The sequence below is a fragment of the Thunnus albacares genome, chromosome 11, assembly GCF_914725855.1.
Source record: "Thunnus albacares chromosome 11, fThuAlb1.1, whole genome shotgun sequence".
NCBI lineage: Eukaryota > Metazoa > Chordata > Actinopteri > Scombriformes > Scombridae > Thunnus > Thunnus albacares.
Window position 1 is genome coordinate 21,173,907 of NC_058116.1, and position 27,139 is coordinate 21,201,045.

A 27,139-nucleotide genomic window follows, 5' to 3' on the forward strand; every position below is an offset into this window, starting at 1 on the left:
TTGCATAAATTTAGCTGAGTTAACATAATCCCCTAATAAAATAGTGTCTATCCTAGTATTCTGGTGTGCACTGAAATACTTTTTTGATTTTCTGTAATTTGCCCTGCATCAGCTGGCACTCAGGAGAGAGGCATTACTGTGCACATGGTATTCTTATTTAAATGGCTCTCTGAGTTTGATGAGGAAAAATGACACTAGCCTGCATGTAGCATCAGGGCTCAACCCCATCCAACACCTTGAGGATGAACTTGAACATGTTCATAATCTATACTACACCTGGACTGTATACCAAGTACAGTATATATTATGTGTACTGTAAAACCTAAAATGAAGAGTAATCTGTAGAGGTAATGTAAAAATGACCAGTCACATATTTTGTAATTGAGCAAAAGTTTGTTGCTAAACTTCCTTTTAGCGTTGACATGTTCTCAGATCTCTGAAATTGTACTTGGTTATTTGGTCAGTACATTTTTATTATTATCATCAATAAGTGAAATGGTGGTTAAAGCTATGAAAATAAGACCCATATTGAAATAAACTGGAATTATCCTTTAAAGGGGCACTCTGCTTACAAGTCAAACTTGAAGCAGCAGAGGCTGACTGTCAAGCTCCGAAACTCTGGATCTTACACTTCCCACAATGCAATGTGATAGTGTCTTTCGTTACTATCACAATGCATCTAAATAACATTATATCCACAGTTTTTAACAGGATTCTTGTTATGAATGTCTTATCTTTAAACTCAAATCAAGGTAACCCTGATGATGTCATCAGGGTTATTATAAAAAAAAAGTATTATAAAGTATGAGGATGACTGTTTAGCTTCCTTGTGTGGATTTAGTTTTGCACAAATTTCAGTGTGACAAACCTGACTTAGATTTTTTAATAACTAAATACTACAGAATAAATAATGGAAAAGATATCATAACAAGTCACATTGTATGGATCCCTCTTTATTCAGTGCTGTGTTTATGGGACACTTTGATGAAAGTTTAACTTGGTTTCTTTGAGACAACCTGATGATTCTTGTTATTGATAAAATGGATGATTAGCTGATGTAATGCCTGTCCATTGTGATGCCATTTCACAGAGGATAAGACATACTCAGAGTAAACATGATGATTAAACCTGAGGGTCATCACTCCACTATATCACTGTATCCCCTGGACATCAATTTATTGTCGATGCTATGCTCTGGGACCAGCGGTCTCATTACAGAACAAACATGCAACTGTGTGCAAGGTCCCTCTACACTAATATTAGATACTGGATGACAAAGGCCCAGAAAAACAGGCTGCCTATGCTCTCTGTGGGGTTGATGATTTACTGTAACATTTGATACATTTGGTGAAATCTTACTCTTCTCAGCAACTTTTTATTCACCTGTGAAGAAATATCAAGACATAGATGTCAGTAATTAAAAAACAACATTAAGCGTACAGTATTTGGACATAAATTAACACAAACATTTTACACTATGACCACAGATATCTCAGGGAAGTGAAAGTCTCTCGATGGCGGCTGCTGCCCTCCCCCAAATTAAACCAGACAGACGCCTTTTCTTAACTTTATATACAGTTGGGCTACTTGACAACCCCAAGGAAATACAAGACAAAAACAGTTTTAAAAAACGACATTAAGACTGTCCTCTTGACTTTTCAGTCTCTCTGACTTCTCCTTTGCATTATCCAGGCCATTGTTTCAGAACTTTTCAGGTTACCTTTGTTTAACAGTGCTTTTTGTTAGTATGCAGAGGTGAGTCTGAGCACAATAGAATTGGGGAGTTGGAGTTCAAAGATGCAGAAGAGTTTAAACTTTGCTTTTAAGTTTAAGGATGAGATTGATCAAGCTAAACACTCTCTCAAGCCATCTGAAGAGTTCAAAGACAGAGAAGTGTCAAAGTCCTTCTGAATGGAAATCTGAACCACAGAGAACAAAGTTGCTTTCCCTGCAGAACAGATCCATTGAGTTTTTCATTCCTTGTCAAGCCCAATGTGTAAAGTAAGGAAAATGTATTAGCCCCGAGCTACTTTGAAAATGCCACTGTGATTGTGGGGGATATGGCTTTATTCAAGGATTGTGAACATCACGTAATGGCAGCACAAAACCAGGCCCATCACACGTGTTTGTGTGTCATTGTATGTCTGCGACTCATGTCCAGTTAATTGGTAGAGCTTAGTTATAGGGCCAAAAAACAAACAAACAAACAAAAACATGTATATTTTTAAACAACAATTAAATACCCTAGATTTTTTCTAAGCAATAATTTATATTATACATATTTTTATATTTGAACATATTCATATAAACATTATTTCACTGGACATAATTATGCATTTTTCAGTCTGTAAAGGCTGGAGCTGGTTGCAGCAGCTGTTTGTAAGTTCAAACCAGTTGCACCACACAAAGTATTTCTTACGTACAGATGAGATGATACTAAATATTTACACATACTACCCTACCTATCTGACCCATTTAGATTGAAGAGTAGAATAAATAATATGGTATATGGTCGACATACAGTATCTGACCTGAGACTTGACATTCCACAGTCAAAACACACTTAACCCCCAATTACAAAAATGGTATGGCATTAAATCATTAGACCAAATTACCACTATCTACTATACTGCTATCTGTTAGGTTAGCATAGTCAGATATTTCCCTCTTAGTGTAACTGCAGGAATTCTAAAACATACACATTTCTACATAAATACAATGTTGAAATATTTACATTTACAAAGGATTGGCAGTTCAGTTTATTTTATCTTTTGGCCCTTAAAACTTGACGTGACTTCCTGTTTATGTAGTTGTTTGCTTTTGATTAGATGATGCTACCAATATTTCCTAGCAACTGATTTACAAATTTCTAAACCACCTATTTGTTAATTATATCAGGTTTTAATGGTGCAACCTGATTTAGTAAATCACTAGTTTGAAACTAGTTACTAAGGAAGTAAGGAACTAAGAAGGACTTTAAACACAAACTTAGTGGCTTAATAGCTGGTGCAACCCGGTCTAGGCTAACCAGCTGCATTGCACTGCATCATAGTGCAAAATACTGTTATGACAAGCACAAAGTTGTTAATAATATTGGGGGGTTGGGGTAGGTCTTGGACAGTTACCCCATTTAGGATCCTAGTGGCCTGAGGGTAGAAGCTCTGGCCTGGTGTATCCGGTACCTTCTTCTCGGCCGCAGCAGGGAGAAAAGGCCGTTATCCGGGTCATTAGTGATTCTCCTAGCCTTATTCTTGCAGCCTGGTGTAAATATCCTTTAGGCAGGTAGAGCACCACCTATTGTATGTTCAGCTGAACTAACCACTCTTTGCAGGGCCTTGCGGTCCTGTTTGGTGCTGTTTCCATACCACGCATTGATGTTCCCTGTCAGGACGCTCTTGATGGTGCAGGAGTAGAAATTCCTCAGGGGATACCTGGAATTTCCTCAAGTGTCTGAGATGAAACAGTCTCTGCCTTGCCTTTCTCACCACTGAGTCAGTATGCAGCCCCCAGGTCAGGCCCTCAATGATGTGGACACCAAGGTACATAAAGCTGTCCACTAGTGATGCATCATCCGAATTCACATGTACGCATAAATCATCCACCCACCAACCACCCAAATGAATGAAAGAGTATTTTCTCCGATTTAGAGACCTGCAACTGGCCACACATAACCATTATTTCTAAGTGGGATATATGTAAGCATGATGATCTGATATTACACTGAAGTAGGCTGGTTTTAAATAAATAAACATTTATTTAATGCAAAAGTTCTTCTTTTAGTGTGTACAGGGAAAATGGAGCTTTGCAGAAATGTTGTCATATTGCTGACAAAACAGATAGTGGCAGTAGTGCTGTGTTTCATTGGAGGAGAAAGAAGAAGAAACACAATAACAACAATGGCGGACGGCTTCATGCAAGTGTTGTTCTCTTTATTGTCTACTAATATTAATATTATTATTAATATTTTTCTCATTAATAATGTATTATTTCACTCACCTGCAACTCATCCACTATTAATCAGAATGTTAATTTTTATGACCCGGCCCACCCAATCCACGGATTTACCGTGGTGGAATCTGCGCATCACTATTGTCCACCTTCACCACTGAGGCCCCGTTGATATCAAGAGTTCCTACCCTGTTTCTTCCCAGAGTCCACTATCAGCTCCTTAGTCTTGCTGATGTTCAGGAGTAGGTAGTTGTCCTGACACCCCATCATGCCCCATTAATGCATGTTATTGACTTGGCATGTTCCTCTGGGTTTTGTGCTTTCTTGGCCCGCAGATGACCTTCAGATGTGGACTGCCTGCTGTCCCCTTGGTCCAGCTTGACGCCCACTGTTGCTGCTATTATTATTAGTCATATTTGCCCACTGCTACCACTATTTTGTTAGTCATATTTCTATTATCATTATTGTTGTTATTGCTGTGCTTTTCTGTTTCTCTCTCCCCTCTCCCCCTCTTTCTTTCTCTCTCAACCCAACCAGTCAAGGCAGATGACCACCTACCTAGAGTCCGGTTCTGCTCAGTGTCTACCCGTTAAAGGGGAGTTTTTCCTTGCTGCTGTCGCCAAGTGCTTGCTCATGGGGAATGTCGGGTCTCAGTAAATTAAAGAATACGGTCTAGACCTGCTTTATGTGCAAAGTGCCCTGAGATAACTTCTGTTGTCATTTAGCTCTATTTAAATAAAATTGACTTGACACCAGTGGGTTAGGACCTCTACTTCCTTCGGGTAGGCCTTTTCATTTTTATCTGTGATCAGGCCCACCACAGCTGTGTTGTCAGCAAACTTGATGATGGTGTTGGTCGAAAGTGGCTAAACAGTTGTGTGTGTACAGGGAGTACAGCCCCCGCTGTACTCCCTGTACACAAACACAGCCCTGGAGTGCTCTGGTGTTAAGAGTGAGGGTAGAAGAGGTATGTTTGCCTACCCTCACCTTCTTGGGGTCTGCCCATCAGGAGGTCAAGGATACACAAGAGGTAGAAGTGAAGAGGAGAGGTAAAAAATGCAGAAAGACTAAACAAACACAAGCAAACAAGAAACTTGACGAAAATTAGTCATGAAAACAAAAAGGCATCAAAAAAACAGGAGGCAGACAAAATGACAAGCAACAAATATGAAGAAATAAACAGTATATCTGCATATCTATCAGCAAGGTCCAAAAAGAAATGGCTTTCTGAGTTTGTTGAAGAAGAATGACACTGGTCAGCACGTAGCATCAGGGCTCAACCCCATCCAACACCTTTAGGATGAACTGGAACAGGGACCATGTACCAGGTACAGTATCTATTATGTGTACTGTAAACCCTAAAATAAAGACTAATCTGTTGAAGTAATGGGAAAAAAGACAAATCACATACTGTGTAACTAAGCAAAAGTTTGTCACCATGGTCAAACTTCCTTTTAGCTATGAAAATAAGACCCAAGCTGAACTAAACTGGAATTATCCTTTGAAGGGGCACGCAATTTTGATTTGCACTTCCATCAAGCTGGTGGACTGGTGAGAGATGTCATCATAAATTGACCACCTATTATAAAGTAAATACTACAGTATAAATAATAAAAAATATATCATAACCAATGTATACACACTGTATAGATCTGTCTTTATTCAGTCCTATATTTATGGGACACTTTGATGAAAGTTTAACTTGGTTAATAGATGATTAGCTGATGTAATGCCTGTCCATTGTGATGCCATTTCACAGAGGCACAGACATACTCAGTGTAAACATGATGATTAAACCTCAGGGTCATTAGTCCACTATATTGCTGTATCCCCAGGACATCAATTTACTGTTGATGCTATGCTCTGGGACCAGTGGTCTCCATGCAGAACAAACAAGCAACTGTGTGCAAGCTCCCTCTACACTAATGTTAGATACTGGATGACAAAGGCCCAGAAAAACAGGCTGCCTATGCTCTCTGTGGGGTTGATGATTTACTGTAACATTTGATACATTTATCATATTTAGAGTTTTTAAACACCTCATATTTTAACAAAATGACGGGCCCCAAACCTAAGACTTCTTTAATGTATGCATAATCTAACAATTATTAGTAAACAGTGACCTAAGCTCTGAAAATGAGAGGGTTAAAGTTGAATTCTTGCCTTAAAAAACATGTTTTCAGCGTGAACAGCAGGTTGTAGCTGTGCCTGGACAGTTTAGAAACCCAGCTGTGCCACAGCGCTAATAGACCTTTTTCACAGCAGACATTTTGACTTGTCATAGCAGGAAAAGGACAGGTGGAACTGATAACATTAATGATGGCTCAGTCCCATTCAAGTGTTCAAGGAAGCCATACTGGTGAACCATCATGCTCTATACAAGAATCATAAATTTAGAAAAACTAAATAAATTTAGAAAAACTGAATGAGATTCAGCCATAATTAATATTATGAACTAAATAATTCACAGTAATTTACTGCTTTGACATGTTAAAAAATGTCTCCTGTGAAAAAGGTTGGATCTAATGGAGGTGAAATCGATGCAACTTTGGTGAACTGAGAAATAAATTAAAAGTTCTATATGTAAGAATCAAAAATTCCTTCTCATTAGTGACACCGGTGGCCGTTAATAGGGATGTGCAGAGAGCGCAGTATTTGTATTTGTATCTATATCTAGATACAAATACCTATATATCTGTAAAAATACAGTTTTTGTTTTTATTATGCTTTTAATATTAGGATATTAAAGTGTTAAAATAAGTGCTTTTGAATAAACACCGGATCTTGAACTCAAGTCTTCCAGGTCATAGACGACTGTGCTGACTACTGAGCTAAAACCATATGCATTGCAAATGTGCAGATAGACCTCTACTTGTTTATACACCCATAATACAGACAGCATAGTGTGTAATGTGTAGAGAAGAACTTCAAAGGCAATTATTGCTTTGCACTTTTCATTTATTGCCTATTTTTTACAATCCTAACTTTGTAGAAAGGAGAAGGGGAACAACAGGTTATGGAGAGTCCCTTGGGAGCACTTCGCATGTGTCAGTAGCTCATGTATGTAACCGACCTGTGCGCTGGTATTAGACATGTTTTTTTTTTTCTTCTCGAAAACAAATAATTTTTAAAATATTTGTATGAAATAAATGTTTGTAAAAAACCCACTATTTGCGCTTTGCCAAATAACGTATTTGGATTCGGGCATGCCCCTAGCCCTTAAGTGGGCTGCAGTCAGCATCCTGTTGCTTGTGCTTGCTTCTTGTTTTGAGGAAAATCTGTTACTCCAACTGGACGTCCTTGATTGTATTTCATTGTCCCGCTTGTACCTCAAATAACATGCCCCACCAATGCAGCTCCCTGTGTTGGCATAAAGGAGGGCTGGTTCTGGTCTGAATCCTCACTTATGACCTCCTTTTATTACTGAAATGGTTTTCGAATCACTCTCAGACCAAAAACTGTCCTAAAGTTAGGACTGCTACAATTCAATGGCTACTATGGGGACTAACATCATCACACATGAATACAGTTGGGCTAATTAAATCCACAAGAGTCTCAGCTTTCCAATCATACCCAATTTATGCAATTCCAAGACTGTTCAGGGACCCCAGTATGCAGGAATATTCAAATACACAATTTTTAGAGTAGGCGAAAACAACATATTTATACTTTGCCCCAAACTGCATGGGATTAGCATAAAGTGGGCATGTCTGTAAAGGAGAGACTCGTGGGTACCCATAGAACCCATTTTCATTCTGATATCTTGAGGTGAGAGGTCAATGGACCCCTTTGAAAATGGCCATGCCAAGTTTTCCCTCGCCAAAATTTAGTCTAACTTTGGAGCGCTATTTAGCCCCCTTCCTGACAAGCTAGCATGACATGGTTGGTACCAATGGATGCCTTAGGTTGTCTAGTGTCATATGATCAGACTTAACTCCCAATCACTCTTGTTTTAAAATTGAGCCTGCTACAGCCTCTAAAAGATAGTAATGTTGGATGAGATCGCGGACGCCCCAGCGGGTCTGTGAGTAAATTAAATTAATGTTGTATATCATTCAAACTTTTGACAGATGTTTAGAAAACTATTACATAGAGAAATGTAGCCCTACTTACTGTACATTTATCAAAATAGCTATCATAACTATTTTTTGCCATTTAAAATGAAACTGCAAATCCATCAAAGTAAATTATGATAATTGCACCGTTGGTTAAAAAAAAAGTAGCACATCAGGAGTTAAGATTAAGAAGACTTACATGTCAATATTTGCCATCAATCAAGAAAATATTGTGTTTTTTTGTCTTTTTTTTTTTTTTTTACATGCTATCTACCAGCCAATGGCACACCTGTAATAAAGAAGAGGGAGTCTACCCTAAGATCCAGCATTAAATTGCCAACTCACTAAAACAATTGCACTTACAATACACTGGCCAAAGCACAAGTTTATCATGTTGACAGTTTTGTGTTTGGATGATTAGATACAGAATGAGTAATACATCCAGTAGGGGAGAACAGAGTAACATGAGCCACTTTTTACATTTGATGATTTTACTGCAAAATGAAAGTGTATTTGTTTCAAATAATAGTTACTATATATGCTTCAGGTTGTTGTGTGCCCATGGAAATTAAACAAGTTATCTAATTATTATGGCTTTAGAACAATGAGCTATCAAAATAGCACAATTTGCCCTAAGATAGGGGTAAAATGAGCATGGAGATGGGATAAATAGTGCTACCATTAAATACTGATATAAAAATTGCACAAAAACAAATTAATTATAAAATTAAAAATAATTTTGAACATTATTAATGCCATCAATTTAACAAAGGCAAAACTTTTAAATAAAATCATATGTTTGTGTCTTGTTGTTCAACATGTTACCTAAATATTTTCAGTAAAGATGAAACTGTGATCTTTGTGTTTTAGCTACAGAAAGAATTTGTGTGTAATTGTGCTTTTGTGTATACTGACAGGTGACAAATTAAAGGAAAAACCAGTATGGATCTGAATGCTTGACCTCTACAGTGAGGGGATCTGGTGGCCCCCTTTAGGGAGCGTTTTGCTGGCATGGTTTGGGTCCACTTGTCCCCTTAGAGGGAATGGTCACTGCAAATCAATACAAAGTTGTTCTCAGGGTTCACCTTTATCCTATGATGAAACATTTCTATCTTGATGGGAGTGGTCTCTTCCAGGATGACAATGCTCCAATTCACAGGACACGAGAGGTCACTGAATGGTTTGATGAGTATGAAAATGATGTGAATCATATACTATGACCTTCACAGTCACCAGATCTCAACCCAACTGAACATCTATTTTGGACTGAGGTGTTAGACAGCGCTCTCCACCACCGTCATCAAAACACCAAATGAGGACATATCTTTTTGAAGATTAGTGTTCATCCCTTCAGAAGAGTTCCAGAGACTTTTAGAATCAATGTCAAGATGCATTGAAGCTTTTCTGGCAGCACATGGTGGCCCAACACCTTACTAAGGCACTTTATGTTGGTTTTTCCTTTAATTTGTCACCTGTCTGTATGTGCAGCATGTTGTGTGTAGCTTAAACTTAACATTAGTGAACAATTAGATATTTATTAATCAACACTGTAGCACTTGTAACAGGGATCAAACATTAACATGAACAATGTCTCTAGTGTCTAAAATACCAGAAAATAATTTCTGGGGGTAAATTGCGCCATTGACTGAACTTGCCCCAACATCACTGGCACGTTTTACCCCACAACCTCCATTTTGACAAAACTGTTTCATACAGTGGCTCAGATCCACAGTTATGTTGAGTTTATGACCTTGTTTTGTAGCTTACACTGACTTAAATTAACATGTAATAATGTCCAAAACTTATCTTTTTTAATTAAGATACAAGACTGATAACTTTAGTAACATGATGAATTCACTTAGCATGACAAAAATCTTTTTTTTTGCTCTGGTTTGCTGACCTCTCTCTCCATGTGCTTGAGTCCAAGATGGATTGAGTAATGTGAACTATACTTTCTTAATTTGTAGTCACATGATTACTTTTGTTTATGGTTACCTAGATAAAGGGGGTGGCTCATTTTACCCACTGTCTCTGTTTACCCCGTTCTCCCCTATAGCTGTATTTTCACTGTCTGGCTTCAGTGCCACAGTCAACTATAGAGTCACACTTTTTTCTCTCACTTTACTATGTTATTGTATTATTTTGGTGGTAAATGTGTCCCTCATTTTAACCATAATTTTTGACCAAAATTTACATGAACCCATGTACATCTGTGTGTGTAATCTGTGCATCAATCGACTTTATGGGACTGCAGGTTTTTATCCTAGATTTGTTTTTGATCTTATTTTGATCTAAAGAACTTCATGGCCATACATCTCATGTCTCATGATTCCACCTATTCTCAACCTTGTTATATATAAAATTATTAGTCAAGTTTATAAAGTCTGCCTAAGAAAGACAGGCACCTGGCTCCACTTCACACACACAGGTTACCCACAAGGCCACCTTCCTGAGGGGGAAGGCTTGGCTGATAATATTACATTTTATCACATAAAAAAACAAAACAAAACTATATTCAATTAATTGGTACCGCCATTTTGTCTTCTTCTCCTTAGTCAATACCACTAAGAAGAACCACTTCCACTCATATCGTCACATGACTTCCTGTATACAGTTGACCACTGTCATCCACTATGTTGCTGCAGCCAGGTTCTCTTGCCAAGAAGAGTCATAAGCTAGTAAGCATTTAAATGTAACATCTGTTTCAATAGTTTGAGGTTTCATTATTTTCTCTTAATAATTTCAACTACATATTTATGTTATTATGCATTAACAATTCTGATGAAATGTACTTTTACTTAAGAATAAGATCAGTTACATTTGTAGACTCTTTTGTCTCCATCCATATTCTTCAAACAAGAAAATATTGAACAATATAACATTGTATGCTGATTCCACTTTGTTGTTTTTGCGTGTCTGAGCTGCTTGCCAACGACACACCTACAGCAGAGGAGAGGGCGTCTCTTTTAGACATAAATGTGCAACACAAACACACCAGTCAGCCCACAGTGGCTGACATACATCAGACATATTCCTGGCTTACAATGAACATTTCAACCTTTTCACAGCATCTTCTAACTACTGTTTTATCACTGTAATAGTTTGGTTTTGGAGCATTAGATACAGAATGACTAACACATCCATTATAGTTGTATTTTCACTGTCTGGCTTCAGTGCCACAGTCAGCTACCAAGTCACACTTTTGTCTCTCACTTTACTATGTTATTGTCTCATTTTGGTGGTAAATGTGTCTCTCATTTTAACCATAATCTTGGACCAAAACCTACATGAGCCCATGTACATTTTTTTGTGTAATCTGTGCATCAATGGACTTTATGGGACTGCAGGATTTTACCCCAAATTTGTTTTTGATCTTATGTCTGATATTCATATCATATCATATGTGGGATGCTTTTTGCAGGTCTTTGTTATATACTCCTACGCAACAATTGATTTCTCTATTCTTGCTCTGATGGCCTATGACAGATGTGTGGCTATATGTCGACCACTGGAGTATCACTCTGTTATGTCTGTGCGAAGGATTGCCGTGTTAGTTAGTTTGTCTTGGCTTGTTCCTCTCTGCTGTGAGGTTATGGTTGTAACTTTAACATCTACTTTGAAATTATGTGGCTCCCAGATACAGAAACTCTACTGTGAGAACTGGTCAATTGTTAAACTTGCCTGTAGCACAACGATAGCTAACAACATTGTTGGACTGATTGTTATTTCTTTCTATTGTGGGCATGTCCTCTTCATTGTGTATTCATACGTGCGGCTGGTGAAATCAGCTTTAAAGTCCAGAGAGGGCAGAAGAAAGTTTATGCAGACATGTGTGCCACATTTATTTTGTTTGCTTAATGTTACAGCTGCTTTGCTTTTTGACGTTATGTACTCGAGATATGGATCAGCATCTGTGCCACAGAGTGTAAAGAACTTCATGGCCATACAATTTCTCATAATGCCCCCTATTCTCAATCCTATTATTTATGGGCTGATTCTAACTAAAATTCGATACAGAATGACAACCTTGTGTATGACGGCTTGTCAGAGATTTAAGTTGACGTGTAACTTATAAAATCAGCTTACTGTGCTGCAAAAAAACAACATACTGGTATGTGGTTGGTGTATAGAGGAGAAAGCAGTTTCTACCCTCCATCCTTTATATTTTATTATTAAGAAAGCCAGTTTTAGACATGAAATGCATGATACTGTACATGAAGCTTACAGCATGTGAGCAGGGAACAGGGAAATCACAACTTGTCTGTTCTGTGAACTATAGATTGTACTGTTTATTAGTCTGTTTGTCTACTCGTGTAGAGTTTAAGGGAGTTTAAATCCAAACCTTGGTAGACTAATGAACTGATATCCATTTGTAATAAACAAATTAAATGAAATAGGGTTGAAATGTATTACCTTTATTTCCTTTTAATGCTTTTGTTGTTTTTATATATGGTGTTACTGTAATCCAGATGAATCACATCCACATTGACACTTACTGTGCAGCACATTCTTTACAGCATGTGGCTTTGAGTTTTAACATTACTTTTGATACATAAATGACTTTATGAGCTTCATTAATGATAAAATTCTAACTATTGGAGACAAAATTAACCACCTCCTGCCCTCAACAGGCACCGTTCTCTCCCCAAACACAGGCACCTTAGAAACAGCTGTAAATCCTGACATATATTTGGACTGTTTTTCTCCAGTCGACTTTTCTGAACTAACTTCTATGATTTGTTCAGCTAAACTATCAACTTGTCTCTTAGACCCCATCCCAACTAGGTTGCTTAAGGAAGCCTTACCCTTAGTTAGCACTTCTTTACTAGATATGATCAATCTGTCTTTAGTAACAGGCTATGTACCACAGTCCTTTAAAGTAGCTGTAATTAAACCTCTTCTTAAGAAGCCTACTCTTGATTCAGGCATTTTAGCCAATTATAGACCTATATCTCACCCTCCATTTCTCTCTAAGATCCTTGAGAAAGCAGTCTCTAATCAGTTATGTGAATTTCTACATAACAATAGTTTATTTGAGGATTTTCAGTCAGGATTTAGAGCGCATCATAGCACAGAGATAGCACTGGTGAAAGTCACAAATGACCTCCTAACTGCATCAGACAAAGGATTCGTCTCTATACTTGTCCTGTTAGATCTTCCCTTAATGGTCAGGCACCATCATATCTTGAACAGCTCATAGTACTGTATTATCCCACAAGAACATCCCAGAATGCAGGCTTACTAGTGGTTCCTACAGTCTTTAAAAGTAGAATGGGAGGCAGAGCATTCAGCTATCAGTCTCCTCTCCTGTGGAACCATCTTCCAGATTCGGTCCGGGGTGCAGACACCTTCTCTATGTTTAAGAGTAGGCTTAAAACTTTCCTTTTTGATAAAGCTTATAGTTAGGGCGAACCAGGCTCACCTTGGATCAGCCCTCAGTTATGCTGCTATAGGCCTAGACTGCTGGGGGACTTCCCATGATGCACTGAGCTCCTCTCTCCTCCTCCTCCTCCTCTCCATCTGTATGCATTCATGTAACATCAATGCATGTCACTAACTTTGCTTCTTCCTCTGAGTTTTTTTTGTGCTTTCTCATCTCACAGGAAACCCTGGGTTCTGGGCCAGGCCTTCGCAGTCCTTTGCAGTCCTGTTGGCACCCTTCCCTGGCTGCTGCTGTGTCATTGTCATTGTTGTTATGATTGTTGTTATTCTGCGCCCCCCACCCCCACCCCACCCCACCCTTACCAAAAGAAGCATCACTCCACTGGCTGGTGGAGTGATGGAGAGGCTGGTTGAGTGATAACCAGGCTGGTGGAGCGATGGAGAGGCTGATGGAGTGATAACCAGGCTGGTGGAGTGATGGAGAGGCTGGTGAAGCGATGGAGAGGCTGGTGGAGTGATGGAGAGGCTGCCCAAAGCAATAGCAATAACTCTCCACAACCCTTCACCTCTGTCTAACAGAGAACTTGCAGCTTTAAAATTTCTGTCTCAACCAAACTCCACTCTGTCTTGCTCCTTCAATAACTTTGCTCATGGTGAATTTGCACATCTTTATACTCCTACTCTACCATCTCTCATTGCATTTTTAAAACTTCAACAACTTTGCACACTTGTAATTAATGTATATGCTATGTTATCCAATGTTTATATTTCTATATTTTATTATATTTATGGTGCATCCTAGTATTCTTTATATTGTGTTTATATAGTATATTTTTGTGTTTATTTTTCTATGGATATATATTTCTCTCTAGTGTTGATATGTATATTTACTGTCCTGTGTAATGCCTGGATAACCTGCTGCTGTAACACAAGAATTTCCCATTTTGGGATCAATAAAATCCATCCATCCATCCATCTATGATGATGCCATCCCTAGAGCCGTCCCCCTAGCATGCCTAAAAGCAAATGCTTTATCAGGAACATTAACATGCATTGTGGGGAACTTTTCCAAATTCTCCAGGGGAGCAATAGTGTGGTGACATCTACGGGGAGGAAAAGATAAAAGACTTTGAACACCCACCAGAAGCCACAGTTTAGGTTTATCTATGTATAGATTACTAAATAGGATGAAAGGTATAACAATGATAGGAAGTTGTATTAGAATACAGACATAAATATTGACTTACAGACAGGTCCTTTAATTCAGAGAATGGAAAATACTACTTTTTCCTTTTACTTCAACCTCACCATGTTTGTGAACATTGGACACTACCGCTATCCAGCCTTTGTCTTTTGCCTCCTGCTCTACAGTTTTATTGTCTCTGCTAATCTCGTCATAATGCTGGTGATATCTCGAGAAAGAACTCTACATGAGCCCATGTATATGTTTATTGCTTGTTTATCTGTCAACGCTCTGTTCGGTTCTACTGGATTCTTCCCCAGATTCCTCATGGATCTTCTGTCTGACTCTCATTTGATCTCACATCTGGCTTGTTACACTCAGATATATGTTATTTACACATATGCTTGCAATGAAATGACCATCTTGGGCATTATGGCATACGATAGGTATGTTGCTGTATGTCATCCTTTACACTACCACAGAAAAATGACCTCTAAATCTGTTTTCAAGTTGGCAGCAATGGCTTGGATTTATTCAGCTTTTGTCGTTACAGTATGTAACTCCATGTCCATGAGGCTTCCTTTATGTGGCAACAAGATACAAAAAGTGTTTTGTGCCAATTGGAACATCGTAAAATTATCATGTGTTGCCACAGTTGTCAACAATATTGTAGGTATGCTTTTAACTATAACCACAGTTTTCTTTCCCCTTTTTTACATCCTGTACACCTATCTGCGAATAATAATTGTTTGCTGGAAAAGCTCAGCAGAATTCAAAGGGAAAGTATTAGAGAGATGTCTGCCACATGTTATTTCTTTTGTGATATATTCCATCGCAGGATTTTGTGATATCGCCCTGAGCCGGTATGATCCTGAGGAGATAAACACATTTATGGCTGTTTTTCTGTCACTAGAGTTTCTTGTCATTCCTCCAGTTATGAATCCTCTTGTGTATGGCCTGAAGTTACCAGAAATTAGGAGACACATTTTAAGAATGTTATAGAAGCACACCGTAACATAATGTTTGTCTATGATTTTATGTACACAGACTATCGAATCACATTAGTCTACAGATCCTATGAAGAATGTGTTAAAGCTAAAAAACAAATATTCTTATATCTTTCTTGACTCACAATACAGATAAAGGTGAATAGAGGTCAAATTTAATTAGAATGGGCTATTACAACGTACGTTTCCCAAATAATCTCACAAAAATGTCCAGAAGCTTAATGTCTCAAAATATTTAATAAAATGAAAAACTAATTTTCAAATGCAGAAAATGTTTTGTTGACATAAATGAACCACCTTAACTGTCATTAACTTAATATGAATAAAATATATAAGTGTAAATATATAAGTTTTATTAATTTCACGTTAATTCAACTTAATATTTCTAGTTTTCATTTTCAGACCATTTCAGAATTTATAAACATGAGTTCATCTGATATTTTCTGATGTGAAATAACAAAGTTTCTGAAGAGAAATACACACAACAATATATTAGCACTTCCCAGCATGCATTGTCTGCAAGTTAAAACTCTCTAGCAACCCTTTTGTTGCTTTTTTGCAACACTTTTGTAGTTTTGAAGAAAACATACATACATACACTTATATTCTAACAAACTTACTTAAAGCAGACTCACATGTTGAATATTTACTGACTCTGGTACAAAGTGGCTCCAACAGTTTCTTTGTGGCAACTGAAGAAGCATCTTTTCAAACTGATAAAATAGAAATGAAAATCTGACTACAATGTTTGTCAGTGTGATTGAACAGTTGTTGATTCAACTTTATGTTTAAGTTTATTGAAATTGATATCTAGAATTAACTCAGTTGATGGTTTATTATCCAACTTAAACTCAGTTTACTCATTTTTGAGGCAGCAGTGAGGCTTATGTTTCTAAATTGAACCAGTTTAAAATGTATAAATGAGGATTTGAACAGGCAGGGTTGTGTGTCTGCCCATCCTCTATCCTACCAACAACAAATGACTTTTGACTGAGTCCACTTCATATTAGTTAGTTTGTGATCTTGTAATAAAGCATTAAAGTTGCTTTCAGGCTGCAAACAGTTGCTGCCACCGCCTCCATTTTTCAATGTAAACGCAAAGGCAGCTGTGCCACCAAGGTCGCTGGTGGCTGCCGCTCTCATAAATGTGCACAACTCTTTGCTGCTGTATTCAGAGTTTATGATGGTTCAATTTTTTCAACTGACCACCACAGCTCGCCATGTGACCATGGCAACCACAGAAACCACAGCGAGAGAAACGATACAGGAGCAGATTTTATTGGTTACTGAGTTTCATGAATGAGACAGATCAATAAAGAGAAACTGTATTAGAAAATCATCAACTTCAAAATCTGATGATCCGGTCTGGGACAATAAACAACATTTATTATACTTGTTAGAAAAACTTTCTTTATTAATTGTGCAATATTGCTAACCATTTCCTGTATTTTAACCTTCAAACCCTTCTATTTAGCTATGTGATGAGAGTATACTGGGGGGATAGCAGCAGCCTGATGTGCGGGCTAGTAGGACTGGATGTAGCCATGAACCGTGGTGGCGGGCGATGGCCAGGCCATCCTCATTGGTAGCTTGAGTGGGGACACTCACAGTGTTAGATTAGCTTCTCCCATGCCTGCTAGCTTTGTCAAGTTATCACCTGAATCTTCTTCTCTGGAACCCTTTTCTTGTCTCTTTCCTTTACCTGGTTTTGTCATTTTATTTAGAACATTATGACCCACACCTGACATGTAGAAATAGAAATTGAATGGCTTTTGGGTGAGATAAAAGGTGAAGTAGAAGTGGCGCTCCACGAAAACACATCTACTCCATACCAAAGCAAACCGGAAGCCACCAAAGTAAAGTTTTATCATTATTATTATTACTATTATAATATTTGAAATTTTAAGACACATTGTGGGCAAGTAACAAATTATCATATTATTTAGATCATTATGTTAGCATCATAATTCTCCAGAGTAGAAAAACTGTGATGACATGTACAGAGTCAGACAACATAAAAATCTCCTCCCATTACCTGCACTGGTGGTTTGTCTACAGATCTAACCGAGAGCAAAATGTAGCACAGACCTGAAGATTATTGACCACCATATAGTTTAGTAAGTATAGTGAAAGTGTGTAGAGTCTTCATGACCAATATTATATGACATATTGATCCAATATCCATACTAAAGTTGGTGAACAGTTTATGACACAACTGCTTAAATTCTCCTTTACACAGACCACTGATATCTCCGGACAGGAATGAGAGTTCGTATAACAACAAAGACATAAATACTGAATTCTTTGTCACTGTTTCAGTGTGAGTGGAATGGACAACAATACTGTTTCCTTTTACTTCAACCTCACCTTGTTTGTGAACATTGGACACTACCGCTATCCAGCCTTTGTCTTTTGCCTCCTGCTCTACAGTTTTATTGTCTCTGCTAATCTCGTCCTAATGCTGATGATATCTCGAGAAAGAACTCTACATGAGCCCATGTATATGTTTATTGCTTGTTTATCTGTCAACGATCTGTACGGTTCTACTGGCTTCTTCCCCAGATTCCTCATGGATCTTCTGTCTGACTCTCATTTGATCTCACATCCTGCTTGTTTCATTCAGATATATGTTATTTACACATATGCTTGCAATGAAATGATCATCCTGGGCATTATGGCATACGATAGGTATGTTGCTGTATGTCATCCTTTACACTACCACAGAAAAATGACCTCTAAAACTGTTTTCAAGTTGGCAGCAATGGCTTGGATTTATTCGGCCTTTGCTGTTATAGTATGTAACTCCATGTCCATGAGGCTTCCTTTATGTGGCAACAAGATACAAAAAGTGTTTTGTGCCAACTGGAACATCGTAAAATTATCATGTGTTGCCACAGTTGTCAACAATATTGTAGGTATGCTTTTAACTATAGCCTCAGTTTTCTTTCCCCTTTTTTACATCCTGTACACCTATCTGCGAATAATAATCGTTTGCTGGAAAAGCTCAGCAGAATTCAAAGGGAAAGTATTAGAGAGATGTCTGCCACATGTTATTTCTTTTGTGATATGTTCCATCACAGGATTTTGTGATATCGCCCTGAGCCGGTATGATCCTGAGGAGATAAACACATTTATGGCTGTTTTTCTGTCACTAGAGTTTGTTGTCATTCCTCCAGTTATGAATCCTCTTGTGTATGGCCTGAAGTTACCAGAAATTAGGAGACACATTTTAAGAATGTTATAGAAGCACACCGTAACATAATGTTTGTCTATGATTTTATGTACACAGACTATCAAATCACATTAGTCTACAGATCCTATGAAGAATGTGTTAAAGCTGAAAACAAATATTCTTATATCTTTATTGACTCACAATACAGATAAAGGTGAATAGAGGTCAAATTTAATTAGAATAGGCCATTACAACGTATGTTTCCCAAATAATCTCACAAAAATGTCCAGAAGCTTAATGTCTCAAAATATTTAATAAAATGAAAAACTAATTTTCAAATGCAGAAAATGTTTTGTGGACATAAATGAACCATCTTAACTGTCATTAACTTAATATAAATAAAATATATAAGTGTAAATATATAAGTTTTATTAATTTCACGTTAATTCAACTTAATATTTCTAGTTTTCATTTTCAGACCATTTCAGAACTTATAAACATGAGTTCATCTGATATTTTCTGATGTGAAATAACAAAGTTTCTGAAGAGAAATACACACAACAGTATATTAGCACTTCCTAGCATGCATTGTCTGCAAGTTAAAACTCTCTAGCAACCCTTTTTTGCTTTTTTGCAACACTTTTGTAGTTTTGAAGAAAACATACATACATACACTTATATTCTAACAAACTTACTTAAAGCAGACCCACATTACTGACTCTGGTACAAAGTGGCTCCAACAGTTGTCATTCCTCCAGTTTCGAATCCTCTTGTGTATGGCCTGAAGTTACCAGAAATTAGGAGACACATTTTAAGAATGTTATAGAAGAACACCGTAACATAATGTTTGACTATGATTTTGTGTACACAGACTATTGAATCACATTAGTCTACAGATCCTATGAAGAATGTGTTAAAGCTGAAAACAACTATTCTTATATCTTTAAATATAATATAATATAAATATATAAGTTTTATTAATTTCACGTTAATTCAACTTAATATTTCTGGTTTTCATTTTCAGACCATTTCAGAACTTATAAACATGAGTTCATCTGATATTTTCTGATGTGAAATAACAAAGTTTCTGAAGAGAAATACACACAACAGTATATTAGCACTTCCCAGCATGCATTGTCTGCAAGTCAAAACTCTCTAGCAACCCTTTTTTGCTTTTTTGCAACCCTTTTGTAGTTTTGAAGAAAACATACATGATAGAAACTTACTGTGTCTTTAATATATGTTAAGATAAGTCATGGTTGTTTCTTTTCATAATAATGAAAACAATAAAAACCCTGATGAAGCTCTGTATCATATTCAGTCTCATGTTCACTTATATTCTAACAAACTTACTTAAAGCAGACTCACATGTTGAATATTTACTGACTCTGGTACAAAGTGGCTCCAACAGTTTCTTTGTGGCAACTGAAGAAGCATCTTTTCAAACTGATAAAATAGAAATGAAAATCTGACTACAATGTTTGTCAGTGTGATTGAACAGTTGTTGATTCAACTTTATGTTTAAGTTTCTTGAAATTGATATCTAGAATTAACTCAGTTGATGGTTTATTATCCAACTGAAATTCAGTTAACTCATTTTTAAGGCAGCAGTGAAGCTTATGTTTCTAAATTGAACCAGTTTAAAATGTATAAATGAGGATTTGAACAGGCAGGGTTGTTGTGTGTCTGCCCATCCCCTATCCTACCAACAACAAATGACTTTTCACTGAGTCCACTTCATATTAGTTAGTTTATGATCTTGTAATAAAGCATTAAAGTTGCTTTCAGGCCGCAAACAGTTGCTGCCGCCGCCTCCATTTTTCAATGTAAACGTGAAGGCAGCTGTGCCACCAAGGTCGCTGGCGGCTGCCGCTCTCATAAATGTGCACAACTCTTTGCTGCTGTATTCAGAGTTTATGATGGTTCAACTTTTTCAACTGACCACCACAACTCGCCATGTGACCATGACAACCACAGAAACCACAGCGAGAGAAACGATACAGGAGCAGATTTCATTGGTTACTGAGTTTCCTGAATGAGACAGATCAATGAAGAAAAACTGTATTAGAACATCAACTTCAAAGTCTGATGATCCGGTCTGGGACAATAAACAACATTCATTATACTTGTTAGAAAAACTTTCTTTATTAATTGTGCAATATTGCTAACCATTTCCTGTATTTTAACCTTCAAACCCTACTATTTAGCTATGTGATGAGATTATACTGGGGGGATAGCAGCAGCTTGATGTGCGGGCTGGTAGGACTGGATGTAGCCATGAACCGTGGTGGCGGGCGATGGCCAGGCCATCCTCATTGGTAGCTTGAGTGGGGACACTCACAGTGTTAGATTAGCTTCTCCCATGCCTGCTAGCTTTGTCAAGTTATCACCTGAATCTTCTTCTCTTGAACCCTTTTCTTGTCTCTTTCCTTTACCTGGTTTTGTCATTTTATTTAGAACGTTATAACCCACACCTGACATGTAGAAATAGAAATTGAATGGCTTTTGGGTGAGATAAAAGGTGAAGTAGAAGTGGCGCTCCACGAAAACACATCTACTCCATACCAAAACAAACTGGAAGCCACCAAAATAAAGTTTTATTATTATTATTACTATTATAATATTTGAACTTTTAAGACACATTGTGGGCAAGTAACAAATTATCATACTATTAAGATCATTATGTTAGCATCATAATTCTCCAGAGTAGAAAAACTGTGATGACATGTACAGAGTCAGACAACATAAAAATCTCCTCCCATTACCTGCACTGGTGGTTTGTCTACAGATCTAACCGAGAGCAGAATGTAGCACAGACCTGAAGATTATTGACCACCATATAGTTTAGTAAGTATACTCAAAGTGTGTAGAGTCTTCATGACCAATATTATATGACATATTGATCCAATATACATACTAAAGTTGGTGAACAGTTTATGACACAACTGCTTAAATTTTCCTTTACACAGACCACTGATATCTGTGGACAGGAATGAGAGTTCGTATAACAACAAAGACATAAATACTGAATTCTTTGTCACTGTTTCAGTGTGAGTGAAATGGACAACAATACTGTTTCCTTTTACTTCAACCTCACCATGTTTGTGAAAATTGGACACTACCGCTATCCAGCCTTTGTCTTTTGCCTCCTGCTCTACAGTTTTATTGTCTCTGCTAATCTCATCATAATGCTGGTGATATCTCGAGAAAGAACTCTGCATGAGCCCATGTATATGTTCATTGCTTGTTTATCTGTCAACGCTCTGTACGGTTCTACTGGCTTCTTCCCCAGATTCCTCATGGATCTTCTGTCTGACTCTCATTTGATCTCACGCCCTGCTTGTTACCTTCAGATACATGTTATTTACACATATGCTTCCAATGAAATTATCATCCTGGGCATTATGGCATACGATAGGTATGTCGCTGTATGTCATCCTTTACACTACCACAGAAAAATGACCTCTAAAACTGTTTTCAAGTTGGCAGCAATGGCTTGGATTTATTCGGCCTTTGTTCTTACATTATGTAACTCCATGTGCATGAGGCTTCCTTTATGTGGCAACAAGATACAAAAAGTGTTTTGTGCCAACTGGAACATTGTCAAATTATCATGTGTTGCCACAGTTGTTAACAATATTTTAGGTATGCTTATTGCTATAGCCACAATTTTCCTTCCCCTTTTTTACATCCTGTACACCTATCTGCGAATAATAATCGTTTGCTGGAAAAGCTCAGCAGAATTCAAAGGGAAAGTATTAGAGAGTTGTCTGCCACACGTTATTTCTTTGGTGATATATTCCATCGCAGGATTTTGTGATATCGCCCTGAGCCGGTATGATCCTGAGGAGATAAACACATTTATGGCTGTTTTTCTGTCACTAGAGTTTGTTGTCATTCCTCCAGTTATGAATCCTCTTGTGTATGGCCTGAAGTTACCAGAAATTAGGAGACACATTTTAAGAATGTTATAGAAGAACACCGTAACATAATGTTTGTCTATGATTTTATGTACACAGACTATTGAATCACATTAGTCTACAGATCCTATGAAGAATGTGTTAAAGCTGAAAACAAATATTCTTATATCTTTATTAACTCACAATACAGATAAAGGTGAATAGAGGTCAAATTTAATTAGAATGTGCTATTACAACGTACGTTTCCCAAATAATCTGACAAAAATGTCCAGAAGCTTAATGTCTCAAAATATTTAATAAAATGAAAAACTAATTCTCAAATACAGAAAATGTTTTGTGGACATAAATTAACCAATTTAACTGTCATTAACTTAATATAAATAAAATATATAAGTGTAAATATATAAGTTTTATTAATTTCATGTTAATTCAACTTAATATTTCTAGTTTTCATTTTCAGACCATTTCAGAACTTATAAGCATGAGTTCATCTGATATTTTCTGATGTGAAATAACAAAGTTTCTGAAGAGAAATACACACAACAGTATATTAGCACTTCCCAGCATGCATTGTCTGCAAGTTAAAACTCTCTAGCAACCCTTTTTTGCTTTTTTGCAACCCTTTTGTAGTTTTGATGAAAACATACATGATAGAAACTTACTGTGTCTTTAATATATGTTAAGATAAGTCATGGTTGTTTCTTTTCATAATAATGAAAACAGTAAAAACCCTGATGAAGCTCTGTATCATATTCAGTCTCATGTTCACTTATATTCTAACAAACTTACTTGAAGCAGACTCACATGTTGAATATTTACTGACTCTGGTACAAAGTGGCTCCAACAGTTTCTTTGTGGCAACTGAAGAAGCATCTTTTCAAACTGATAAAATAGAAATGAAAATCTGACTACAATGTTTGTCAGTGTGATTGAACAGTTGTTGATCCAACTTTATGTTTACGTTTATTGAAATTGATATCTAGAATTAACTCAGTTGATGGTTTATTATCCAACTTAAATTTAGTTAACTCATTTTTAAGGCAGCAGTGAAGCTTATGTTTCTAAATTGAACCAGTTTAAAATGTATAAATGAGGATTTGAACAGGCAGGGTTGTTGTGTGTCTGCCCATCCTCTACCCTACCAACAACAAATGACTTTTCACTGAGTCCACTTCATATTAGTTAGTTTGTGATCTTGTAATAAAGCATTAAAGTTGCTTTCAGGCTGCAAACAGTTGCTGCTACCGCCTCCATTTTTCACTGTAAACGTGAAGGCAGCTGTGCCACCAAGGTCGCTGGTGGCTGCTGCTCTAATAAATGTGCACAACTCTTTGCTGCTGTATTCAGAGTTTATGATGGTTCAACTTTTTCAACTGACCACCACAACTCGCCATGTGACCATGGCAACCACAGAAACCACAGCGAGAGAAACGATACAGGAGCAGATTTTATTGGTTACTGAGTTTCCTGAATGAGACAGATCAATGACGAGAAACTGTATTAGAACAACATCAACTTCAAAGTCTGATGATCTGGTCTGGGACAATAAACAACATTCATTATACTTGTTAGAAAAACTTTCTTTAGTAATTGTGCAATATTGCTAACCATTTCCTGTATTTTAACCTTCAAACCCTACTATTTAGCTATGTGATGAGAGTATACTGGGGGGATAGCAGCAGCTTGATGTGCGGGCTGGTAGGACTGGATGTAGCCATGAACCGTGGTGGCGGGCGATGGCCAGGCCATCCTCATTGGTAGCTTGAGTGGGGACACTCACAGTGTTAGATTAGCTTCTCCCATGCCTGCTAGCTTTGTCAAGTTATCACCTGAATCCTCTTCTCTGGAACTCTTTTCTTGTCTCTTTGTTTTACCTGGTTTTGTCATTTTATTTAAAACGTTATAACCCACAACTGACATGTAGAAATGGAAATTGAATGGCTTTTGGGTGAGATAAAAGGTGAAGTAGAAGTGGCGCTCCACGAAAACACATCTACTCCATACCAAAACAAACCGGAAGCCACCAAAATAAAGTTTTATTATTATTATTACTATTATAATGTTTGAAATTTTAAGACCCATTGTGGGCAAGTAACAAATTATCATACTATTAAGATCATTATGTTAGCATCATAATTCTCCAGAGTAGAAAAACTGTGATGACATGTACAGAGTCAGACAACATAAAAATCTCCTCCCATTACCTGCACTGGTGGCTTGTCTACAGATCTAACCGAGAGCAGAATGTAGCACAGACCTGAAGATTATTGACCACCATATAGTAAGTATAGTGAAAGTGTGTAGAGTCCTTTACACAGACCACTGATATCTGTGGACAGGAATGAGAGTTCGTATTACAACAAAGACATAAATACTGAATTCTTTGTCACTGTTTCAGTGTGAGTGAAATGGACAACAATACTGTTTCCTTTTACTTCAATCTCACATTGTTTGTGAACATTGGACACTACCGCTATCCAGCTTTTGTCTTTTGCCTCCTGCTCTACAGTTTTATTGTCTGTGCTAATCTCATCATAATGCTGGTGATATCTCGAGAAAGAACTCTACATGAGCCCATGTATATGTTCATCGCTTGTTTATCTGTCAACGCTCTGTATGGTTCTACTGGCTTCTTCCCCAGATTCCTCATGGATCTTCTGTCTGACTCTCATTTGATCTCACCTCCTGCTTGTTACACTCAGATATATGTTATTTACACATATGCTTCCAATGAAATTACCATCCTGGCCATTATGGCATACGATAGGTATGTTGCTGTATGTCATCCTTTACACTACCACAGAAAAATGACCTGTAGATCTGTTTTCAAGTTGGCAGCAATGGCTTGGATTTATTCGGCCTTTGTTGTTACAGTATGTAACTCCATGTCCATGAGGCTTCCTTTATGTGGCAACGAGATACAAAAAGTGTTTTGTGCCAACTGGAAAATTGTAAAATTATCATGTGTTGCCACAGGTGTCAACAATATTGTAGGTATGCTTTTAAGTATAGCCACAGTTTTCATTCCCCTTTTTTACATCCTGTACACCTATCTGCGAATAATAATCGTTTGCTGGAAAAGCTCAGCAGAATTCAAAGGGAAAGTATTAGAGAGCTGTCTGCCACACGTTATTTCTTTTGTGATATATTCCATCACAGGATTTTGTGATATCACCCTGAGCCGGTACGATCCTGAAGAGATAAACACGTTTATGGCTGTTTTTCTGTCACTAGAGTTTGTTGTCATTCCTCCAGTTTCGAATCCTCTTGTGTATGGCCTGAAGTTACCAGAAATTAGGAGACACATTTTAAGAATGTTATAGAAGCACACCGTAACATAATGTTTGACTATGATTTTGTGTACACAGACTATTGAATCACATTAGTCTACAGATCCTATGAAGAATGTGTTAAAGCTGAAAACAACTATTCTTATATCTTTAAATATAATATAATATAAATATATAAGTTTTATTAATTTCACGTTAATTCAAGTTAATATTTCGAGTTTTCATTTTCAGACCATTTCAGAACTTATAAACAAGAGTTCATCTGATGTTTTCTGATGTGAAATAACAAAGTTTCTGAAGAGAAATACACACAACAGTATATTAGCACTTCCCAGCATGCATTGTCTGCAAGTCAAAACTCTCTAGCAACCCTTTTTTGCTTTTTTGCAACCTTTTTGTAGTTTTGAAGAAAACATACATGATAGAAACTTACTGTGTCTTTAATATATGTTAAGATAAGTCATGGTTGTTTCTTTTCATAATAATGAAAACAATAAAAACCCTGATGAAGCTCTGTATCATATTCAGTCTCATGTTCACTTATATTCTAACAAACTTACTTAAAGCAGACTCACATGTTGAATATTTACTGTCTCTGGTACAAAGTGGCTCCAACAGTTTCTTTGTGGCAACTGAAGAAGCATCTTTTCAAACTGATAAAATAGAAATGAAAATCTGACTACAATGTTTGTCAGTGTGATTGAACAGTTGTTGATCCAACTTTATGTTTAAGTTTATTGAAATTGATATCTAGAATTAACTCAGTTGATGGTTTATTATCCAACTTAAATTTAGTTAACTCATTTTTAAGGCAGCAGTGAAGCTTATGTTTCTAAATTGAACCAGTTTAAAATGTATAAATGAGGATTTGAACAGGCAGGGTTGTTGTGTGTCTGCCCATCCTCTACCCTACCAACAACAAATGACTTTTCACTGAGTCCACTTCATATTAGTTAGTTTGTGATCTTGTAATAAAGCATTAAAGTTGCTTTCAGGCTGCAAACAGTTGCTGCCGCCGCCTCCATTTTTCAATGTAAACGTGAAATCAGTTGCTGCCACCAAGGTCGCTGGCGGCTGCCGCTCTAATAAATGTGCACAACTCTTTGCTGCTGTATTCAGAGTTTATGATGGTTCAACTTTTTCAACTGACCACCACAACTCGCCATGTGAGTATGACAACCA

General features: G+C 37.2%; 4 protein-coding genes and 1 pseudogene across 4 annotated transcripts; all 5 read left to right on the forward strand.

Moving 5' to 3' along the window:
• The first annotated feature begins 11,124 nt into the window (after positions 1-11,124).
• Positions 11,125-12,078, forward strand: LOC122992549 (olfactory receptor 10H4-like). Its single transcript, XM_044366380.1, has one exon. It carries the CDS (start codon positions 11,131-11,133, stop codon positions 12,076-12,078), a length of 948 nt encoding a protein of 315 aa, XP_044222315.1. The 5' UTR covers positions 11,125-11,130.
• A 2,577-nt stretch (positions 12,079-14,655) lies between these two features.
• On the forward strand, positions 14,656-15,570 carry LOC122992795 (olfactory receptor 10J4-like). The gene has a single exon (XM_044366727.1). It carries the CDS (start codon positions 14,656-14,658, stop codon positions 15,568-15,570), a length of 915 nt encoding a protein of 304 aa, XP_044222662.1.
• A 2,334-nt stretch (positions 15,571-17,904) lies between these two features.
• LOC122992589 lies at positions 17,905-18,837 on the forward strand (annotated as a pseudogene).
• Positions 18,838-21,806: 2,969 nt separating this feature from the next.
• Positions 21,807-22,721, forward strand: LOC122992809 (olfactory receptor 10J4-like). The gene has a single exon (XM_044366757.1). It carries the CDS (start codon positions 21,807-21,809, stop codon positions 22,719-22,721), a length of 915 nt encoding a protein of 304 aa, XP_044222692.1.
• A 2,354-nt stretch (positions 22,722-25,075) lies between these two features.
• On the forward strand, positions 25,076-25,990 carry LOC122992592 (olfactory receptor 10J4-like). Its single transcript, XM_044366439.1, has one exon. The coding sequence runs from the start codon at positions 25,076-25,078 to the stop codon at positions 25,988-25,990; it is 915 nt and encodes a 304-aa protein (XP_044222374.1).
• Positions 25,991-27,139: the final 1,149 nt, after the last annotated feature.

Coding starts and splice junctions, on each gene's coding strand:
- LOC122992809 (XM_044366757.1), top strand. CDS start 21,807: ATGGACAACAATACTGTTTCCTTTTACTTCAACCTCACCATGTTTGTG.
- LOC122992795 (XM_044366727.1), top strand. CDS start 14,656: ATGGAAAATACTACTTTTTCCTTTTACTTCAACCTCACCATGTTTGTG.
- LOC122992592 (XM_044366439.1), top strand. CDS start 25,076: ATGGACAACAATACTGTTTCCTTTTACTTCAATCTCACATTGTTTGTG.
- LOC122992549 (XM_044366380.1), top strand. CDS start 11,131: ATGACTAACACATCCATTATAGTTGTATTTTCACTGTCTGGCTTCAGT.